The 23,939-nt window shown below is 34.0% G+C and overlaps 1 protein-coding gene across 2 annotated transcripts in view; it reads left to right on the forward strand.

The window, feature by feature from the left end:
* The window catches only part of RPS3 (40S ribosomal protein S3), a 45,932-nt gene extending 36,209 nt beyond the window's left edge, over positions 1-9,723 (forward strand). The window contains exons 4-6 of one of the 2 annotated variants that reach the window (XM_051216165.1): positions 37-783; positions 2,412-3,004; positions 7,655-9,723. In XM_051216165.1, the coding sequence (XP_051066728.1) occupies positions 37-508 (472 nt within the window). In that variant the 3' untranslated portion in view covers positions 509-783; positions 2,412-3,004; positions 7,655-9,723. Of the gene's footprint in view, positions 1-36 lie in introns of both variants that reach the window. The other variant, XM_051216164.1, reaches the window with a different exon arrangement.
* The last annotated feature ends 14,216 nt before the right edge of the window (positions 9,724-23,939 follow it).

Raw genomic sequence — 23,939 nt, forward strand, 5'->3', positions numbered from 1 at the left:
AATATATATTGTAATGATAATTGGTTTTGTTGACAGTTCAATAGGTCAATCACTAAAGAATAACTATTTTCTAACATGGCAAACAAATTGTTCAACAAAGAATTCATGGTTTAATTGCCGTCCAATTGAACCAGATCTACTGGCTACAATTCTTCGTAAAATTGAGTCGACTTTAGCATATACTGCTGTACAAATAAAACAACGGAGACAATCTAGAGTCAATTCATTATCAAATGAGCTGGGATCAAATCAAAATCTTATTATCAAGTCAACTTCATCAAGATTGTCGAGAGTGAAAAACAATCTGCAATCTAACTATCATTTACAAATTAAACAACTGAATTCATGTTATAGTGCTAGTAGTAATTCTCCACTGAATTTAGTAACAAAAAAACATAAAAATCAAAATGGTGCTGATGTCAATGATTGGATATTCAAGACAAGTGGTTGTAAACAGTCCAACTTTCAAGATAATGTAGTTGGTGGGACTTTGGAATCAGAGTTTTGAAAGTTCTTATGTTTATTTATTTGTTTTCCCATTGTAAATTGTCTTACTTTATTCTAGTTATCTTTTTAGTTATTTTCAGTTCTGAAGTTCTTTTTTTTTAATATCGTTGCAAAGTGATACTCACATCATTATCTCTTCTGTTTTTAAAATTTTACTTTACAGCTCACCCAACCTGCTTAGATTATTGGCCAGAATTAACAGAACGTGCACGTCAATCTCCATGGCAGTGTTCAGATTGTAAAACTTGTACAGTTTGTAATAGTAGTGAATACAAAGTGAGTTTCATCGTTTTGTCATTTAGGAAAAATGTATTTTTCTACTGTTGAGAGTGTTTTATATTATAACAATAGTGACATCATTTAGTCACAAATGACGTTTTAAAATTTCTGAAGTGATTTGATTTATCATAATATGATCCAATGACACGCCGAACATTTATTGAGGTTTTATCAAAAACCTGCAATGTGAACGATTAACTCGCGTTTTCAATATTATTTAAACTATATGGAAGAAAATTTATTGAGTTTGGCTCTCCAAATCTTTGTTACTTTCTTAAAAAGAGGTGAATTTAGTCGTTTTTCCTAAAGCTCTCCTACTAAAAACACTTATGATAATCTTATTGTATCCTGTTTTTGTTATTTTGAGATTGATATAAGTTCTTTGTGAACAGTGACTGATAGTTTCTACCCAATGACCCTATCCTTAATACCTCGAAAATTCTAAATTTTCTTTTGTCTCAGACCATGAAAGAATTTAAGAACACTGATAAAAATGAGTGATACTCTTATTATGTCAATGATTGTGTTATAAAAGATAATATTAACTGTTGTTGATATCTATAATAGATTTTTATGGTTTTTTCTGCGATCTTATGTTGCTTGAGTATCGAGGACAGTTAATTGGAATAATTATGGAAACAGATTGCATGGTTACGGTATTACCCAAAATTTACATTCATAGTTTATCAATTGCCGAATATTACCCATTCCATTTTATTCTCCATTAGTCTTTCATAAACTTTTGGTAAATGTGTTATGTTGCGTATATACTTCAGTTGTGAGCTTACATAATTTTTTCCGTAAATTTGCATAAGTATTATACAAAATAACAATTTCCATTATCTTACATTGATCACAAATGTGATTCATTTATTAATACATCACATATACTTTATACTTAATTTATCACACATGATATTTGTATAATTGCATAGATTTTTTATCATAATATTTATACTTAGCGACATTGTTCATATGGATAACTATTATATTTTGATAGCACATTCTTTTATCAGAAATCCAGTTAAACATAGTTTAGTCATACTGGCATATTATAGCTTAAGGATTAGGGCATGTAGCTTCCATCAACTAGATCTCCGATCCAAGTTGTGATAAGTCTGCCAAATGAACTCTCGATCCGACTTACTGGCCGCTTCTAATAACGCCAGGCTCAATCTACATTCCAACTTCAACACGAGAGGAGAGTCGTGAAGTGTCAAAAACACTCTGCTCCAATGTTAGTTTATGTACAGATAAACGAGGGTATTTATGGGGCTACCTTCGGCTTGAAATTTCTGGAGTCATAATAAATATAATATCAGTATAAATAAACATCCAATCAGAAAACTAACACGTAACTTTTCACTTTCTAAATGTTTCTGAGAATCGTCTATTTAACCCTGATTTGTGATAGTGTTTCCAAGCTTTTCCTATGCCCCTATGGAATTTTCCGAGGGATATTTTGGAACTCTTTAACAGTTTGGGAAGCCGGGTAGTATCACTAACCCTCACATGTAAAGTGTAACTCAAAGCCGAGTACCTGAATCTGTACTCGGTAAATTATATTTCCATGATTACTCTGTACATATCAGATACAGCTTTAAAAATTTTTTTCTCTTTAATAGAGTGACTTAATTATCTGTGATGCATGTGACAAAGGCTTTCATATTGAGTGTCATCGACCGAAGCTTGAAGAGTCTATAGATCGTAGTCTTCCTTGGGTTTGTGCAAATTGTCAGGATGAAGGTTATCGTGTAGCTATTGGTACACTACCATCTAGTATTAATAATCAAAATTATTCGTCACCTAACAAAACTGAAGAATGTAATGATGATCTTATGAAAACCCCGTTGAAAGAGATTAATTCGTCTTATGAATATATTAAAACTGAATCAAAACAGGAAATGGATGAGTCCGGTATGGAAGAAAATGTTATTAAATCTGTTGAATCTTCACCACATTCCACAGTTGGCCAGAATTTCACAACGACTACTTCCACTACAATTTGTAAAGAAAATTTTCCAGCGGATATAAATTCCACAGATCATTCGTCGATTGCATTGACACCAACTAAAAGTTGTTATTCTACATCGCCTAAATTAAATGAATCAAATAATAGTAATAATAATAGTACTACTATTTCTACAAATAATAATAGTACTACTACGTGTGAAGTAAATTCTGTCCAGTTAGATAGCGATTGTCTGCATGAAAACAAGTAAGTTTATTAGTCTTGGGATAATGTTTTATGTTTTGATATTTTCCTGATTTTCTCTGTCTTTCATCCTCCATAATGTTCAGATGTTTACAGTGTTACGTAAAATTTGTATCTTATTGGCTATTCTAAACAGTCGATCAGTCAGTCATATGTAATATGGAACCTAGCAGACGTACGTCAGTTCAAATTGCTGCACTACATTAGTATAGTGAGATAAAATTATCACCAGTAACAGTATAAGCCCTAATATTAGAGAAGATCGGTTATATGGATATGATTCAGGAAGAAAATATGACGTCGTGAAATAAAATGTATTCTATAATTTTGAAACTCGAGATCTAAGGAAAGATATGAAGTGAATGGATTTGTGCCACTGCAGCCTATGCTGAACCATGTCATTCAAAGTCTAATCTACGGTTGCAATAACATAGCTAACCCCTGTTATAACTTGTGAACCGCCAATCAGAGAGCAGCGAATTATCGACCGAACCAGTGACGCATAAAACACTTGCGAACAGCCTAGAGCCCTGGTTGGTCTCGCTTCCTGTCTAGCCCAGCCAGTCAAGTCCAGAACACCAATCTCAGCCTCTGCAATATGAATCATTTATTTCAAACATACGGGGTTTATATATTAATCAAACAGACCACAACGTACCATAAAATACAAAATAACATTTGTACAATATTTAGCGAAAAGTGGCTGTGAATGAGGGAGGTAGTGATTAACAGACAGGGAATAATTCAAGAATGGTAAATCGTATAATAATAGTTCATAGGTCAAAATAAAACTCATAATAAGATGGACATGAATATGAACAGTTTAGTTACATAACAATTATACGATAAAAATATACTCATAGCATTGGTCCATAAATGGATCCCAAGAATTACCATTCATTATTCTTATCGGGATATAACAACCCCAATCAGATAGTCTGTACCTACCTACACGTACATGGCTTAGTTCAATTATCGGTGTTTTCATAGACTAACGTCACGCCTTGGCCTGACGGCCTCTGACCTTCTTCCAACCTACTGCTACATCATCCGTCATTGTGCATCGAGGTAGTCGGTAGATGGTCAGACCAAGACTCAATACCAACCGATTAATTCAACAGATGTTGGTTTAACTCGTGTTTGAAAGTGCAAACCTCTTAGTCTAGGTCTTCAAGTAATCAGTAGTTTGCATTTGATGATCCTAAGTAACGGTTCAGAATCGACCACAACGGCTCATAAGCATTAATTCAGCCAGTGATGTGTTAGGTGGGGCTACTCAGTATTACTGTTTCTTTTCTATTCTGATATCGATGACATTTTGCAAACAGTTATGATGAATCTAACTAGTGGTAGTATGGCTCTATACCTATAGAGAGACTTCGGCATTGAGTATACGAATGATAGTTTTACTGTGCTGTGATACATATAAATATTGGTACGAAGGGACACCGAATATATATGCGCCACACAAGTCAATTGATTTGTGTGTGGGCTGTGATACTGCTCAGGTCCCCAGACCGAAGCAGTTGGTTTTCTTGGGGGACCACACCCGGAGCCTTTGACCTAAAGGTCTGGTCCACAAGGCAGTGGAGCGACGTGAGGAGATGCAGTCCCGTGGTAGCCGGTTACCAGTACTTGGTTCATACTCCATTTGTTCTCTCAGGATACTGGAACCCATGTGGACCATTGGTTTTGAATGAGGGTTTTTCAACTGCCCTAGGTGGACTCTCCATATCCACCAACCCGGTTAAAGCGCCAGATATTCGCTTTTCGTCCTCTCGATTTCGTAAACAATACCCCTTCCACGAGAAGGCGGTGAGCAGGACTTCCCTTGCAGTGGCTGTATACGCGTGGCCATGTGAGAGCATTTGGAGAGGGGGTGCTAACTCTTTTCACCCAGGGCGTTTGGCGGCACTTAATCAGTTGGCGACTAGTGTCCGTAGGTATGATATTTGCTTTGTACCTTCTAATTACAAAGTACTTTTACATTACTGGCAGGATACTGTCTCCACTTATTCTTCATAGTGAGTCATCAGAAGTCAAAATGTTCGTTTATCGGTGTGTGAGTGATTAGAACAGTCTACGTATAGTGAAATCCAAAGCAAGATAACCCGATTTGTTTCATTTTTGATGCCATCGTGATACCAGTCTGGTTCCAAAAGTTGGGATTTGCAACGCGTCAGTGATAACAATAGCACTCTATTTTTATGACAACTAGTCTCTCCGAGTAGAATACGTTGGATAACTCTCTGTTCGGCCGTCGTTGTCTCTGAAGGATTGCTAACATGCAGTGACAGCTTTATGTTAGTAATGCGAAAGTTTAGAAATGTGTGTTCTGACACAGCGACGATAAATCAAGTGGTGACACCATCATGAAACACGAATTTTGGTGTCTTGGACATTTAAGAATGTCATCCAAGCGACTACCGCATCATGCATTATTCGTCGACTCTGGGACTGACTGGAAGAAGCGAAATGGTCATTTTATGACATCTCCGGGGGATAAGAAAAAGCTGTTTGGAACTGCTTTTAATCGGTCTTCCACAACTTCCTGCTTGGGATTCGGGAGATGGTGACTGATTTGTCATATTTGTGATTTTAGCTAAATATGGATTATTACCTTCATCACTGGATTATATATTTGGTTTATTACTGACGAACTTCTATCGTACACCACTCTAATCCACTTATTTCTACTCATTTAATTATTTTTGATTATGTTATATATTATTATTGGGTTCGATAATTATCTAACACCCATAGTGAACTATGGTAAAATCAAACTCAATAAAATCAAGCTAATTTCAGACGTTCACTCAACTGTAATCGTAACAATCGGGCCGTTGGTTTTATCTGACTTCACCTGAAGAATTGCTCACAGTATCAATTACGACAGCTTATCTGCACCAAACAACGTGTTTATTTCTCTCTAAACAAGTGTTTAGAAAGCGGAAGGACACTAGAATAAACTTTTTTATCCCATCAATTCGAAGTATTCTGAGAAAAGTTATATCCGTATTAACTAGATTTTTTTCCAGATACCTTCATGAAGTGTTTTCACTAGTGAAACTTCGTTCGCTCCACTACTAGACAATTTGCTTATTCTCAATTTAAACGAAACTTCTGCCCGTCAATATAAAATTCTAAAAGTCAATTTCTTCATGGATTGTCTGTTTTTCGAAACAACAAAGTTTATTGACTCATCAACCGGCGCTTTACCTGTTTGTTCTCAATTTGTCCTTAGGTACCTTATCTCTTGTATCGATGATTTGTAAATCGATTAATTAATATTCATTAGAATTAGTTTCACTTACTAATCTCGTTGATCATTACAGCCGGGTCATACATCCATGCGAATAGAGTAGGTAGTTGTAAGTGAGGTCGGGTTTCGTCTTTTTTTTCTAAAAAAGAAATAAGTATGTAGTAAAATGTAATAGTTTTAGTCATATTCATAGTCTTTCACTGAATGTGGGTTGTACAATCCCATGAATATCACAATAATGATTACTGATTTTTTTAAATCATAGCAATACTGTTTTTTCATTCACTGATGTTGACAACAATTGCTTTATTATTATTATTATCGTCTAAAAAAGTTTCGTTTTTCACCTTGACTACTATTACTACTACCACAAACACACCTGAAGTCATAAATTCTAGTTAACTTGTTTGAACGTGTTTTCTTAACTACATTGTGTTGTGATGCATCTTAAGTGTTGGATTTATTTAAGCATTAGATTTCTACAATGTTTCATCATGTTTGTTGATTGTATCGTAGTATGATGATATACAGTAGTTTGGTTAGTCTAAGAAAAGAAAATATCAGGGATTTTTTGTTACACTGGTCAAACAAATTAACCTATCATTTAAATTCATTTGACTTCTTTCCAATGGGGCTTAAATCTGAAATCTTGAATAATAGACAAATTATATTATTGTAAATGAATTTTTGTGGAACAATTTTGACTGACTGACTTCTTATACCTCATAAGGGATTATTTTCAACAGTACTCAATATATTCTGTGTAAATTTATCATGTTGACGTGTTGTCATTTATTTACAGATGGCTTAAAATTAACGTTACATGAATAATTTCCTAATTAAATTTTACATATTCACTACTAGTGTTGAACCTAACAATAGAATAACTTAATTGTTCTTCTAATTTTGTTACACATTAAAGCCCGTGTCGTTTCGCCATGTCATTCCTCGTTGCAATATTTTCGATTTATATATGATGTATGGTTTACTAAACATCTTGAACATAAAACATTTAATAATTATATAATCAAAGGATCATAATGATTGACAATTGCGTAACAGTATATTGCGTTCTAACAATCATGATGTACTCCTTGATTGATAGGCTTGTTATTTTATACATTTTACATACAGCAAATTTATATTTTCTTGCTGAACTAGTATCGTCTATGCCTAGTTTTTCCTACTACTACTGCTGACACAGTTACCACATCTAGTATACTGGCATCTCGCTTTGCTGGTGTTTTGTGGCAGCTTAAACCGATGCACAAATACACCATGCTCTACATTACATATGACTCATTAACAGAAGCATCTATGAGTTTGCAATTTGTATATCGATTATCACTAATTAATTGATTCGTATTCATTTGTATTTTTCTAAAATTTAGATCTTCTATATCAATACAAGATGCTGCAGACAATGACGATAAAACATCACCAATTTTATCTAATTCTACATCAGATCTTCATCTTAAATCATGTTTAGAAGATAATAATAATAATAATAACACTAGCAATATTAAAGAAATTAAAAATGAGATTGAAAATACTAGTGAATCGAATATAATTATAAATGGTGAAAATCAAGAAATATCATCAAATACTAATCGTCCAACAGATGTAAGTATATGGTCAGTTGATCATGTTCAACAATGGTTATTAGAAGAAGGCTTTCCACGTGAAGCTGAAGCATTTTATCAACAAGAAATTGATGGTACTTGTTTGTTATTAATGAAGCGTATGGATGTGCTAACGGAACTTGGGATTAAATTAGGTCCAGCAGTTAAGATTTATGAAAGAATAAAACGTTTTCAATCACAATGTGGTTCACCAACCTAGGAAACAAGCAGAAGGAACGATTATTCCTTTTTTGTATATACATATATATATATACCTATTTGCCTAATTACATTAATCTCTTTACAGGTTTTTTTTAAAATAAACTTGCTAATATTATTATTGTTTAAATTTGATTATTAAAATAGGTTCTTTAATTTTAATTAAACATTTGTACAAGTTGTTATAATTTTAAGAGGAAAACAAGTGCTTCCATACAATAAGTTTTTTGTTATTTGGGAAGTAAATCTTATGCGTTGTCAAGATTCATACGTTGTTTTGCTCTCAAACGCTAAAAAAAACCCATTTTTATGTATTGTTAAACAATGAGATATAAGCTTACACATAATCTCGGACAGTCGGGTGTCTAGATATCTGTGAGTCATAGTTTTCTCAACAAAAGACCTTGGATTTGACTTTCGTATATATTCACATTATAAATCCCAAGGAAAAGTTTGCTCTAATCTTGGAGTTATCAAAAAGGCCGAAAATATGTATATGGACTGATTAATTACATATGCATCGACCTTAGCAGGTTTATTATTTGTTCATAATTCGAGGTTCGACATCATTAACAGTTATGCATATGGTCACTTCGGATAACCGGTCATCTGTTACTTGTCTGTCCATCAAGTCCTTCGTCGTAAGTGGTCATCAATAATTGTTGTCAAAGAGCTGTTTTTCCCTATCACAATTGTCGAAGGTCGTCTTGTTAGAATCGTTTCCCTCCAATTATTTATTGATATTCAAAGGAGAGTCACGGTAGCCCGATTTTGCGATTATGTTCATAAAGTTTCATTCAGTAAAGTCTATTTATTTAAAACTGTTGTGTTAGCGTATTCGTACTATTGTTATACTGTGTATGACAATATTTAAGCATTAGTTGAGTATAATCTAGCCAACACTACCAGTCCAGTATTTTGGCAAGTCCCTAACTCTTTTATGCACTGTTGATCACTAACCCGTCGTAAATATTGTTTTACACCTGTATTCAGTTTTTCTTTTGAATCTTATCCATGCCTCAACTAAACCGCTCAGTATGGTTAAGGACAAATTACCTGTGGAGATGAGTGTTCGTGAATTTGTATCGCATCCGTTTAATTTGTGTGTGGCGCCAATCATTTCCGGTTATTGTTCCGTTCATTTAGTGGAAGGATACTGCATGTAAAAGCATAATTCTTCCTAAGGATTTCATTTCAAGCTCGAACTTCCATTTTATTTGCTTTCTTTAGTCAGCAGGTTGTGATGTGCTACAATGGCATGTTCATAGGGTACAGACTAATAAAAGATACTGGAATTAATAAGTCAAGTGTAAGTCAGACTATTTCGAAAAAAGACGACACCCTCATCTGCTCTCAGTCCAGACGTTGAGAACGATGGGCAGAACACTTCAGAGAACAGTTCAGCTGGCCTTCAGCTACTCTACAACTACCCTCCATTCCCAGACAGTGTGAATAGAACATTGAAGTAGGCCCCCTAACTCTAGCAGAAGTTCAAAAGGCTATAGCTAACCTGAGACGACGAAAGGCAACTGGTCCAGACGGATTGGCTCCAGAAGTCTTTAAGTGTGGTGGTCCAATTTTAGCGATTAGGTTGACTAATATTTTAGCTGAGATCTGGGAGTTAGACGTTATTCCATCTAACTGGTCACAATCACTTATCGTCCCAATATATAAGAGAGGGTTAAAATCATCCTGTGACAACCATAGAGGGATTAGTTTAACTAATATAGTATCTAAAATACTAGCCTCGATAATTATCAAACGCCTAACTAAGACTCGTGAACTGCAAACACGAGAACCAAGCTGGCTTCAGACCTGGTCGTGACTGCATCGACCACATATTAACTAATCGTCAGGTTCTAGAATATGGGCATGCTTATCGGCGTCCGACAATGGTGGTCTTTCTTGACTTAAGAGCAGCATTTGACTCCGTAGACCGCGAGATTCTGTGGTAGTGTCTGTCATTGAAAGGCGTACTTCAGAAGTACATAAGCCGTGTTTAGGCTCTTTGCTTGAACACTACCAGTCGAGTCAGAGCTTATGGCGAATTGTCATCTGCTTTTGCAACCTCAAGTGGTGTCCGTCAAGGCTGTCCACTTTCTCCATTTTTGTTTAACTTCGTCATAGACCTATTGATGGAAGTAACATTCTCGGGTATTGATCTCCTTCCAGGAGGTCCACCTATCGACTTAGAATACGCAGATGACATAGCCCTGTTTGGTGAAGACGCTGATAAAATGCAGAGTCTTTTGGTGGCACTAAGTAACAATGCCAGAATGTTTGGAATGCGCTTCTCTCCCTCTAAATGCAAGTTGTTGCTTCAGGACTGGTCTGCGTCAACATCTGAACTAAGGATAGGGAGTGAAGTAGTCGAACGCGTTGACAACTTCACTGATCTCGGAAGTCTGATCAGCCCTATTGGGTTGGTGTCTGAAGAAATCTCAGTACAGATTCGAAAAGCTCGTCTGGCTTTTGCCAACTTACGTCACCTATGGCGAAGGCGAGATATTCGTCTATCAATAAAAGGACGAGTATACTGAGCGGCAGTCCGTTCTGTTTTAATTTACGGCAGCGAAACATGGCCATTAAGAGTAGAAGGCACTCGTAAGTTACTAGTATTTGACCACAGATGCCTTAGAAATATTGCTGGCGTCTTCTGGGATCACCGGGTAAGTAATAGTGAGGTTAAACGCAGGGTGTTAGGGAATTATGGTAAATCAGTTGGTGAGGTTGTGAATCTTCATCGACTGAGATGGTTGGACCACGTGTTACGTATGCCCGAACACCGATTACCACAACGTGCAATGCTAACCGGTGTTGAAGATGGTTGGAAGAAAGTTAGGGGCGGCCAAACCAAAACGTGGCACCAGTGCTTGAAGTCACTAACTTCTAATCTTAGCCATTTTGGTAGATGCAGACTACTTGGTTGAGGTCCGCGTGACTGTCGTAACCAATGGTTGGAGACTCTTGGTGACATGGCTCAGGATCGATCACAATGGCGTCGGTGTATACACTCTTTGTCCTCCCTTAAACCGTAAGATTAAAATCACTTCATATCTTTCTTTCTACGAACTAGTTCTTTCTTCCTGTACTATATCTTTATATTGCAATCTTTCTTTTATATATTACCACCTCTGAATTAACTACTTTATGAATCCGGTGTCCATCTTGTTGTGTTAATGAAGTATGTCAACTTGGACCGATGCATATGTGTGCCTGGTCCTACGTTGTAGCTGACTAACTGACTGACACATAGGATACATTTAGATGATTAAAATTAAGTATTCGTTGAAAACCATGCTTTTATGTTCATCATTCATCCACAAATGTTAGCTATAGCACTTTTATTGGACATTAGAAATAATTTGGAGACAATCATGTTGTACTTCAAATATCCGCTGATGCAGAGAGAACCAGATATATACCTGACGAAAGCTGCATATATCATGGAGTCTTCGGCTGTTACTATGTGACCCCACCAGCTGGTCTTAGCTGTCGAGCAGAATAGTCACAAGATGAAAATAACTACAAGAAAATATTGTCCATCTGAAGTAGTTGATTTACTGTTACCATGAATCAAGATAAAGGTAGGGATTTTTCGGGAGACTGGGCATATTTAGACATATGACACCATTTCACAAATCCAGATAGTCATGTCATTTATTAGGAGACATGCTATTTGTTGAGGTAAATTACTCCCTAGTCATTGTCAGCCCAGTTGTTCTTAACTGCGACAAGGGGAAAATATATACACTTGTAATCTACATACACAACCATTCGATCTTACTACTCATCTCAGTAGCATAGTGGATTTGGGTTGCCGTAGGAAGTGTGCATCACAACTGAATTAGATTGCAGAACACAACACGACAGCACTTAATAAACATCGCGCTATATTGTAAGCTGACTGAAGTGTTTACTCAAGGGTTGAGCAGATAACATGCTTGTCAAAAAATTTCAAACCTCTAGATTGTTGCACAATTAATGTTATGTTCGTGCACTTATTGAGTAGTTTTCTCAAGCTAAGATGAAACAGTTCCTTCTGATGAAAAGTATATCAACATTCATCAACTTCACAAACCATTGCACAAAATTACTATTTTATTTAAGGTGAATTATAAAAAGTGATATTTGACAATTTAGAGATCAAAAGTGCTTAACAAGATATCAACTCAAACCAGTAATTATTATTCGGTTGACTAGTTCTGCACACATAGCAACTTGACTAGATCTAGCACAAACTCAGTTTTATTTCAGTTATTAGATAGCTTAGCTGATGATATTGCCATTTTAGGAAAATCTAACAGTCAAGTAAGCTATAGACTGATAATTCCACTAATAGCACTAAATTATTGTTGATAATATGATTGGGCTTTCATCGGTCTTTGTTGGCATATGTACATCCGGGACGCGCGTTTCGTCGTTTTTGATACTCGTCAACTAAACGTACCTATGTCCCAGTTTTGATAGTCACAACGTAACTCCAAGCGTCCAACGAGCTAATGAATCCTTATAACAACTAATATGTTCAATGGGTACGAATTTAATTTCTTTAAACACTTGTAATTTCCTATTTTCGATATTCAGGATAGTAACTGTTCATTTGATGCTTGCGTATATATATTCCGAGTTAACTGATTCGAGATAACCTTCAGTCACAAATTCCGGTCCTGGATTCCACCGTAAGTCAATAACCAATTTTAATAATAGCATTAATAGTCTTATCTAAGATTATAATAAGAAATTTTTCTTCTTGAAGTCGTCCGAGTTTGTACGAGTTTCATTCATATCTACTTAAAGTTGATTGGTTGCTATCGGTAGTTCATATACAATTCTATTTCTTGTCTTAATGTAACTCACTTATATTATCTACTTTATTTGCGTAAATCCAATTCAGATTATTTGTTATCTACATACTGACAATAGCTGAGTAAAAATCCTAATCAATGAATGGATTTAGAAGATAAAACAACTACCCAGTAAATTTTACGATACTCTTTTCTTAACAAACAAGTACAACTTTTTGTTGGTATTTAGTATATAACATACACACGTATAACATAAATATAATTTAAAATCATTTAAATGGTAAATGAAATGAAAACTTCAATAGTTGAAATCATGAGTTAATTGAAGCTAGACCACCATACAAAACTTGGAAGCACCGGACGGCAGTTTTGGTCCTGGGTTCGAATCTCGCAGGGGGCGGGGTCATGGATGCGCACTACTGAGGAGTCCCATACTGGGACGAAAAGGCCGTCCAGTGCTTCCAGGCTTTCTATGATGGTCTAGCTTCAATTAACTCATGATTTCAACTATTGAAATTTCTAAAATCTCCACAAAACCCATTCCGAAATGAAATGGACAAATATATTTGTAAATCAAGTTTAATTTCTAATATATAAATAAGATTAAAAATGTCATACATATAGGAAGCACAAAACATTAATAATGCTATGTGAGCTAACGGCTTTTCTTAGTCTACAGGTCAACGATTAGAGATCTACAGGTAACTCGATCCTTTGCTCTCTTTGTCAGTTGTTGGCAAGTGATATTCATGATCAGGATTTCTACCTCCAATTCTTAGTGCCATCTGTTCTTTGATTTGTATTTCTACATTTCGCCTAGAGGATTCCAAGTTAGCGCTTGGCTCGTGACACAGTTTGATGATTTCCAAATTGTATGTCCTATTCACTTCCAACATCTTCTCCTAATTTCATCTTCAATCGGAAGTTGATTTGTTCTCTCCCACACTAGGCTGTTTTTGTTCATTGAATCCAACCAATGGACATTGAGTATCTTGAGTACATAATTGTTTAGAAATACTTGTACATTTTTGATGATGGTTGTGGTAGTTCTCCAAGTTTCAGCTCCGTACAAGTAAGAAAGGGAGAGAGTAAGCATCCTTGTATGACACCGGTCCTCACTCGGAATGTATCCGTCAGCTGTTCTCCATACACCAATTTACAGTGTAGTCCGTCGTATGGATTCCGTATGATGCACCATAGTGTAGAAGAAGTTTCCATAAGGTTCTCGTATCTACACTGTCAAATGCTTCCTCATTGTCAAGGAGGTTGATGAATAGTGGTATTTTAGTGAGGTATCCATCTTTCCTGTCTGTTGATACTTGTTCTACCTCTCAAATCTTTCTAAAGAAAATGTGGGACATCTCTGCACTTACCTGTATATCTGGCTTCAATACATCGAGTGGTATGTTATCTGGTTTTGGTGCATTGCCATTCTCGATTTGTTTGATACCTTTTCCGGTTTCTTCGATTATTTGTGTGGTAACATGTTTAAGGAGGTCTATGTGTTCCCCCTCAATGTTCGTTGGATTCAGTGGAGCTAATGTATTCAAAACCCATTTATAGTATACTACGCACCTGTTCCGCTGCTCTCGATCCTCAGTATCTGGCTTACATTCTTTGTTGCAGTTTTGTCACTCTGTTTACATTATTTACCTGCAAGCTTCTTGATTGCATTATATAATTCCCTAATATTTCCTCTTATAACGTTTCTTCTACCGTTGCTAGATCAAGTTACCGCTCCTTTCCTTCAGGTTCCGCTGTGAGCGCTTAGCTATTAGACCAGTGGTTATGTGTGATAAAGTGAGCTCAACTAATATTCAGCATAAACTAATGAATTGGTATCTCTTATTGTACACTGATTGTATCTAAGAGTATTCTACTAAGTACACTCAAGTTCATCTGTTTAAAAATTAATTGGAGCTCGAAATATAAATCATCGAATACTAGTGGTATAAGGGTTAATTGGTTCCTATAAGATCTGAATGTCCTGGATTCAGTCTCCGTTAGCGTCAAGAAGAAACCACAGGAAAATGCTATTCAAAGTTAAAATAACCATCCAGTGTTTTCAAGTTTTAAATGGTTGTTTTACCAAGATCAGTTAATGGTGTAAACTATATTTATAAATAGTTGTTATTGAATGTAGGTTTCACGCAACTGGATATGATTTCTTAAATCCATAATATGAATCAAGTGAAGACAGAAGTTAACTCTCAAAACGCAATAATAATCATATTTATTACAATTTGATTTATTCTTTTTTTTTCATTGTAAACTTTCGTTGTTTGACACATTAATTATTGAATTTATTTACTGGATTTATGAATACGATATATAAATGTGTCAAACTAGCTTTTTGTGATTTTACGGTCAAATAAATATTTAGAGTACGGTGTCTCCACCCTTCACTAGTAATACATTCTATAGCACTATTGCTATCGTTATTATTATTATTATTATTATTATTATTATTATTATTATTATTAGTATTGGTAGTAGTAGTAGTAGTAGTAGTGTGATCACTCGTGAGCAAATAGTACATCACTTTAATGTATTAAAAATGAAAATTGACATGATTGAGAAAAATGGACAAGACTGCTATACGGTGTAAACGACAGACAAGAACTGTGCACAGTTTTAATATAAGACATTCTACTTGACTCCTCATAGTTAATTTAATCAAAGTGATTGGTAATTAAACACGATAGTGATAAACTTATCATACTTTAATCATTGTTTCTTTGTTTGTTTCTCATCTGAATTCATTTAATGTATGTTGATATGTATTCATACAATATTGATTAACTAATATCCCTCAGTACGGTTATATACTAATAACAAAAGAAATAATCTTCGATATCTTTATCATATCAATATTTAATAAACAGAGGACAGAATTTGATGTCATGAAAAGAAACAAGCGAAGTGAGCAATTAATTGATGAACAGCATACATATACAAATATGATACTAATTGAATTATTAATTAGTGGTATTTTCTTACATTAGGGTTTGTTTCTAAATCATAATTGTATTTACATTTACTTACCATTTATTTTTATCTTAAGTTCCAAAGATTATTTGAAAATCTGAATATTCGTTTTAATCTACTAACTTGCAGCTTCCACTGCTCACGCTTTCTCTTGCTCTTTCCTCTTTCGGTCTCTCTCCCCCCTTCAAGTGCTCCTACATGGCCACTCGTATACAGCCACTGCCAGGGAAGTCTTATTCACTGCCTTCTCGCGGAGAGGGTGTTGTTCACAAAATTAAGAGGATGATAAGTGAATGTCTGGTACTTCAGTCAGGTTGGTGGGTACAGAGGGTTCATTTAGGAGAGTTTGGAAACCAGTAGTGAACATTGGCTTCAGGATCATGAGGGAACAAATGGCGTATCAACCTATTGTTAGTCACAGGCTACTATGAAACTGCATCTTCTAACGTTGTTCCATTGCCTTGTGGATTGGACCTCTAGATCAAAGGCTAAGGGTTTGACCTCCTAAGGAAACCACTTGCTTCAGTTTCGGCGCTCAGGAAGTATTCCAGCCCTAACACATCGAATGATTCGTGTGGCGCATATGTATTTTGTACATTCTTGTACCAATGTTTATGTTTAGATAAATAAATAAATGAACTAATAACTTCCCCTCTCAGCAAACAAAATACTTTCAGGTTAGACACAAACTTGCCGAAGTTTGAATGTTATATCCTATTTAATGATATATGCTGACAGCTAATCAAACAAATCAATGATTTCTAAATAAAATCATGAACTAAATGCAGTTAATTGATCAAATGTCCCATAATATTTATCAGTATAACTTTATTGAATTTAAAGCTGTTTGAAGTTTGTTATTCATTAAACAATTAAATAAAATGAGGGAATAATTTATTAATTATTGTTGAATAGTACAGTTAATGCAGGATTTCATAGTATTTACAATATGAATTTATCTACCATGAAACTGATAGATCAAATTAGCCTACCAGTGAACAAACTGATTTACTTCACTTTGTGTTATTCGTTTGAATCTTCCCATTGATGTTTAGGACTGCAATTGATCAGTCTCTTATTGGCATATGTGCATCCTGTGCGGATTGCATCGATATTGCCTTAAGTCACAAGCATTATAAGCGAAAATGGATGGTGGCTAGCAGTGGAACCCAGGACACGCGTTTCGTCCTATTTGGGACTCGTCAGCTGGATGTATCTGCATCCCAGAGTTGATGTTTATTCCGGGACTGAACATCAACTATACCTTTAATAGACTTCGATAGTGCAATGAGAAGCCTTGGCTATACGAAAACCGAAACTCCTTTTATATGTTCAAAAACCATTTGTTCTAACTATTAACCTACCCTGGGAATACTGATTTATTATCCAGTGTTTTTCACGTTGTTTTTGTGTACTTTATTATTATATTTGTTTCTGCTTACGTTTTAAGTTGTCTGGTTGACCTTTTATTTTTCATACAAAGTGTCTTAACAAGTATATATGTGATCAGATTGTTCGAAATGTACTGCGCAAATGTATCACATAATTCTGATAACATTCGTCTTCTCATTAAATTATCAGAATCCACTATACCGTTAAATATTTAAACTATATCTTATTGATTTAAACTCAATAATTAATTATTCAGTATTTTCTTTTCAGTTAACAGTTATATTCCGACTATTTGAATTGTCCTTAATAATGGAATTCAGGGCTCAGATCTTGTTCCATCTGAGACATATCAAACCCAAATGTTATTAAAAATCATGTAAGGTGATTGGAGGCGGTAGACTGGAAACTCCGGACCTAGGTTTCGCGTTATTTGACACTTGTCAATCTCGTGACATTTGCTGCTTCCTGGTGGATTCTACCTCGTATCATTCAGCTTCATAATCAGAGGTATTACAACTGAGTTCTTCAAACCACGACTGACATCCTGTAGAACTCAGATGCAATTGGTTGATCATTAAGTAGTGAATGATCAATGTTATCTATGTCAAGTCTTTTTTAGGCTTGACCAAATTCTATAGATCAAGTTGTTATGTGACCATTAGTCTACGTGACGTGACATCGCGTGCAATACGTTGAGATCTAATCTCAACATAGTTTCATGCCGATAGCCTTCAAACACCTTGTCGCATTCCAACTTGGTCTATAGAATTCGGTGAACACTCGGAAGGACTTGGGATACATGACACTGATCAATCATTCAGTAATCAATCAACTGTAAATAATAAAATTCATACATAATCTATTGAATAAAATTATACTAAATAATTTGAAACAGTCATAAACCATGTAAAGTGTATGCAAATGAGACATGTATCTGATCTCCTAATGTGACCGGTGTACACCTTTTCTCTTACTAATTGCAGTACTATGTATACTTCACCTGAATAAAGTGTGTAGATGAGATAAGTATGAATAGCAAGCATGAAGACTTAAATAAAATATTCTATTCCACATTAATATATTGTGCTAGTTTTTTATGATAAAAATTTGTTTATTCAAATCAAAAAGAAAGTGTACATAGTTTAATTTCTTAGTCACATGTTTCAAAAAATGGTTTTGTGTAATGTCACGTGATTCGACTACCTATATTGAATTACTCAATTAGTAGAATTCTATTGTAACTTGGATATAAAATATATCATTATTATTCATTATCTAGTGACCATTTTTTTTCTCTTAATGTCGATTACAGTTCTGGATACTAAATGTAATGACCATAATTATGATCCGTTCTGTCTCTTTGTCTAATGATAAAAGACAGTTTATACTGTCAAGATAAAATGTCTAGTAACATTACATGAACTCATTTCGTAACTATTAGCAGACTAGATAGGATTTCCAGTAGAATTTACCGCACTTTTCTACGGAATAATAATTAATTTAATGGTGTTGTTTTCTCTGAGCATGATAATTTTACTTTGATTAATGAAACACCATCAAAAGCCTACTTCTTAGCTATATAATCTATCATACTATTAAAAAAAATCAGTTTAGCGTTTATACTGGTCAGGATGATAGACAGTGAAGCCAAGTAATTGATGAAAATAATTCTACTTAATGATTATAAATAATTCGCATCGAAAGCTAGATAAATAATGAAGACATTTACGTTAGAGAGTACTAGAAAACTGTTCAGACTTTTTAATGGTTGAAACAATCAAATATCAGCAGGAATATTTTTTGAAAAAGAATAGGACATTTTTCCACTGTTAGAGTGCGAAACTGGAATGATGAGAGAAATATTTTAAGGAAGCACTTGAATGGCTTAATTTGATTATAGCTTTCAGAAATAACCAGTAAATTTGAGGCAAAAGAGAAAAAGAAAATAGCATCTACTGATTGATTGTGGAGGTTTTCAAAAATGATTGTAGTTGAATATTAGTGATTATATACAAAAAGTATTAGTGTAGTACTTCCAAAGTAATATTATTCTACCAAGAAACAATTATATAGTGACCTGTGATTTCTAACCATTCTTCAAATAATGTTACTTCAAAATAAACATTTTATGAGACAGTTACTAACTGAAGACAATGGTGGACGGTCGCGCAATATCGTGGATCGGTTAGAGTTAGACATTAACACCGTTGGACGCCGGATCAGTGGTCTAGAGGTTAATCATCCGCGGCCGTGAGTTTGAATTCCGTGTGCAGGATCGTGGATGAGCACTGCTCACCAATCTCATAGTAGGACGGAACGGCCGTCCAATGCTTTCAGGTTTACAAATGGCGGTCTAACACTGATCTATTCATGATATCAACCTAAACATTTTATTCATATTTCTACTTAGAATTTATTTTTCCATGTTAAAACTTTTTTTTAAATGTAAAAAATGAAATTGATCAACTCTTACACAATCCGTTTTGCATTTTAAAAATTAATTTATTCTCCAGAATTTAGTTGTATAGTTGTAAATACCAGTAAGCAAACACTGATTGTAATTATTTTTAATCAAATGCACTCGATTTCATTTATACTAGACGAGTGAACTATGTGACTGGGATATGTCCAAATTATTAACTGTAGTTGATATGACCGATAAATCAATATGTATAAAAACAAAAAGAAACGTCATCAATTTTTAGCATATCAATCAATAAGCAGAATATTTTTCTATCTATTTATCAATGATTATACCTACAAAAAATCAATAATTAGTCGAATAATATTGATTTTTTTTATCATAAGAACTATTTGAAAATGGATTTAATCGCATTTCACTCAAATATAAACATTGGTAATACTCTAGTCATTACTATATCATCTCAGAGAAAATCTTTTGATTATGTGGAACTCATTAGATGGTTGTTTAGTTGATGGTATGTTCATGAGTTGACATTATTAGTGATATAGTTTATAATGATAATGGTGAGACTACAATTTATGGACGAACCAATCAGATATAAAACAATAGATCTTGGATTTTGGAGCAAAATTGATCTATGCATTTGGTTTAATAACGTTTTGGCATTATATCTGATGTTAGTTCGTGATGAAAACCCTAAATCTAATTCCTAATTTTAACCATCAACTGTAAATCCTAATTCTAATTCATCACACTAGTTTATAACCCTCATTTAGTCCTAGTTATTAGGTGGACACTCCCAAGGTCACCTTAGCGTCACTCAAAGATCGTCCAGAAGTTATAGTCCCACCAATATTCCAAAACCTGATATATATATTCATGCTAAACTTGGTATACAAATGTAATTATTTTATTAATGAAATTTAAGATATTTTTATTTTAATGATATCAGTAGAAAATATTATTTCATAAATCTGTCCCTGATTTAAAAACTATTTCATATATTGTGATCTATTGATAAGATTCATTATATCTTGAGACATTTTATTATTTGAGAAAAGCCTAAAGTTACGATTTGTGTTAGCTTGACGTATCTTAATCAGTGAAATACAAAGTGTAATACAAAGGTCAAGTCGAAACTGTATAGTACAAATGGCCATTTCAAAATGGATTAAAAGCCAGGTTCTCTGTTTGTTGATTACTTCAAATTCCCTTGTAGTATCTAGTTATCACACTAATTTCTTTCAAGTACCCCAAATGGTGACTCCATAGCCACTTCATCAATTTTTCTGTATAACTGGTTACTGAATTTGAATTGGATTCCTTCTGAACTTAGTAGTAATAATTTTGTCATTTCATTCTGCATGAAGGCAGCGATTTGAGAATACTGACATAGTGGCACTGAAATGCAGAGATATCCAGGTTAAAACGGTAACCCTGAATTCCATTGTTAGCCAAAATCCAACTTTACTTAAAAAGATATTTACGAAAATTAAAAAAAAGCTAAGAGTCAATAATTTAATTTTATCAGAAGGGATTTTGTAGAGATTCTAGAAATTTCAATAGTTGAGATCATGAGTCAATTGAGACTAGACCACTATGGAAAACCTGGAAGCACTGAACGCCCGTTCCGTCCTACTATGGGACTCCTCAGCAGCTCACTGAAGACAATGGTGTACGGTGGCGCAATTTCGTTGATTGACTGAAGTTAAACATTAACACTGTTGGATGACGGCTCACAGGTCTAGTGGTTAAGCGTTCGCGCTCGAGACTGATAGGTCCTGGTTTCGGATTTCGCGGGAGGGATCGCGAATGCGCACTGCTGAGGAGTACCATACTAGGACGAAACGGCCGTCCAGTGCTTACAAGTTTTGCATGGTGGTATGGCTTCAAGTGACTCATGATTTCAACTATTGAAATTCATTTTAATTGTTTAATTGAACCGTCACTGGAATTTATCACGTAATTTGCAAATATTTATTTGTGTTTTTAAATTAGTGAACAAACATAATCCCTTAGATGTTGTGAACAATGTTGATAATATTAAATATTGTATTTTTTTAAGGGTCTAATTTAAATGATAATATACATTTTCTCGGTTCGGGGTATTTTACAACGGGAGGCTCCATTGGATAAACGTTGTTTATTCGTTTTTAAACTTAAAATTCTACCTATTTTTAAATTTCTATATTATTATATTCACGAAACTGCATATTTTTTTAATGTAATAATTTTCCTAATTAGTTTACTACTTATAATTAACTAAGAAATTTTAATTGAATATTCAAAATAATGTTTGATATTATAATTATTTTCAATGACTTTCTTCACAGACTATACAGTTACAAGTCAATAAATAATGTTTTACATCAACTAGTGTAAAATATACACAAACGTTTCCTTTAATTTAGTTTATACTGTTCATATATTTATAAGGTTAACCTGTTCTGAACTTATATGGAAAAAATGATAAACTCGACATTAACTGTCATTGTAAATGACTTGAAAGGCCAGTAAAATTATGAGTTCAATTCAGTAAAATATATCAATGTTTCTGTGTATGTTAAGATTCTAGAGTTTAGTGAGTTGTAATCATAGGAACAAATTTTATTTTATAGATTATAAATGAGAAGAAATCATATTAGAAATCACATTAGTAATCATACCATGTAAACTGAGAATATAAAATGTAATTTGAATGTTTCAAATTAAAGGAACGATTGAAGTGATAGTTAAAATGAAAAAAAAAGGATTAGGAAGTCATTAATATGAAGAGTAGATTGATTAGGGAAGATTTAATATGTATAAATGTTGAAGTGAAATGAAATGCTAGTTCAGTACTGCTTAATCATTAACAGTCGCTAATGCGAAATTTACAGTGATTGAAATCTGTCTTTAATTGTATCCGAAGATATATATATATCTGACACATCAAGACACTCTTATCAGTCAGTTGGTTTGATAGAGAGATACAATAAGTATAAACTTGGATGAAGTTAAATCGACTCAAGTTATCGTTGTTTGTGACAAAGTGTAGAATGATAGTTTTTGATGATGATATGGTGTAGAATGATAAAATAATATTCACGAATGAACCATTCATCTTCAAGTAAGTAATGTAACTAAAAAGTTTTACCTGATCTAAAAAAAACCTCTTCATCATGTCCACAAGTAAAAATGGGTAGGAAAACGATTGCATTATTTAAAGTGAACAACAAACTTCGAAGTAAGTAATGTGATAGAACATGTAATAATAAATATTGACAAGTAAATCCATTATTAAATAGCTTCCTTCTTCTATCCGTAACCGATAGAGTTCAACCATGTCCGGTTTAATGCAGTTACCTACAAACAGATTTAAAAGATAATTACTCAATATCGTGAACTGATTCAACTTGGAAATATAAACTAACGAATACTGATGCAGTGGTGAAAACTTTAAGGATTCGTAACGAGACCTGAATGTCTTGAGTTCGGTCATTAATTATGTCTTGGATATAAACTGATGAGGAGTTCCACAGTCAAATGAAACAGCTACTCAACGTTTCCTAGTCTCTAGTAGTTGTCTAGCTAAAATCAATTTGTGTTTAAAACTACGAATTTTATTATTTAACCAATCATATATATATATATATAATCAGAAAATCTTAGTTTTCAAAAAATTAATTAGAAAGTAAATAGATCTAATGACGTGTGTGCATTCTAGATAGTCCTTTGATCTTAATTATATTGATCTGTTGGATGGAAGAAAATTTTACTTAATTTGATTTTAAAATAATCAGAATCAGCTGATTACCAAATGCTCTTTAAAATGTGAAAACTCTATCATTTGGCATCAGGTATCTGCATAGAAAGAAATTAACTGATATTCATCATAAATTGGTTGGTACCAGCTGGTTAATGGTCAGGAATCTGGTGTGTTTTTTTCTAGAAAAAATATTGAAAGCACAAAAATTCATTTCAATATGTGTCAGATTTAAAATTTAACATTACCAACGTTTTTCTAGGTTATAGGATTGTCTTAGTTTCAAATGTGTCATTGTTAATTGTTGTCGATTAATTTTGTCATGAAATGTAAGTGTATCTTATGCACTTACTGAATTCTTTACTCACCTTTATTCTCCGATACTTCAGATTCTCTCATCCATCCAACTCTTCCCACTTTTCAAACATACAACTTACGGTCAGGTTAAACACAAATCTACCAAACGCTGAATGTTAC

This window comes from Schistosoma haematobium, chromosome 4, assembly GCF_000699445.3.
Source record: "Schistosoma haematobium chromosome 4, whole genome shotgun sequence".
Classification (NCBI taxonomy): Eukaryota; Metazoa; Platyhelminthes; class Trematoda; order Strigeidida; family Schistosomatidae; genus Schistosoma; species Schistosoma haematobium.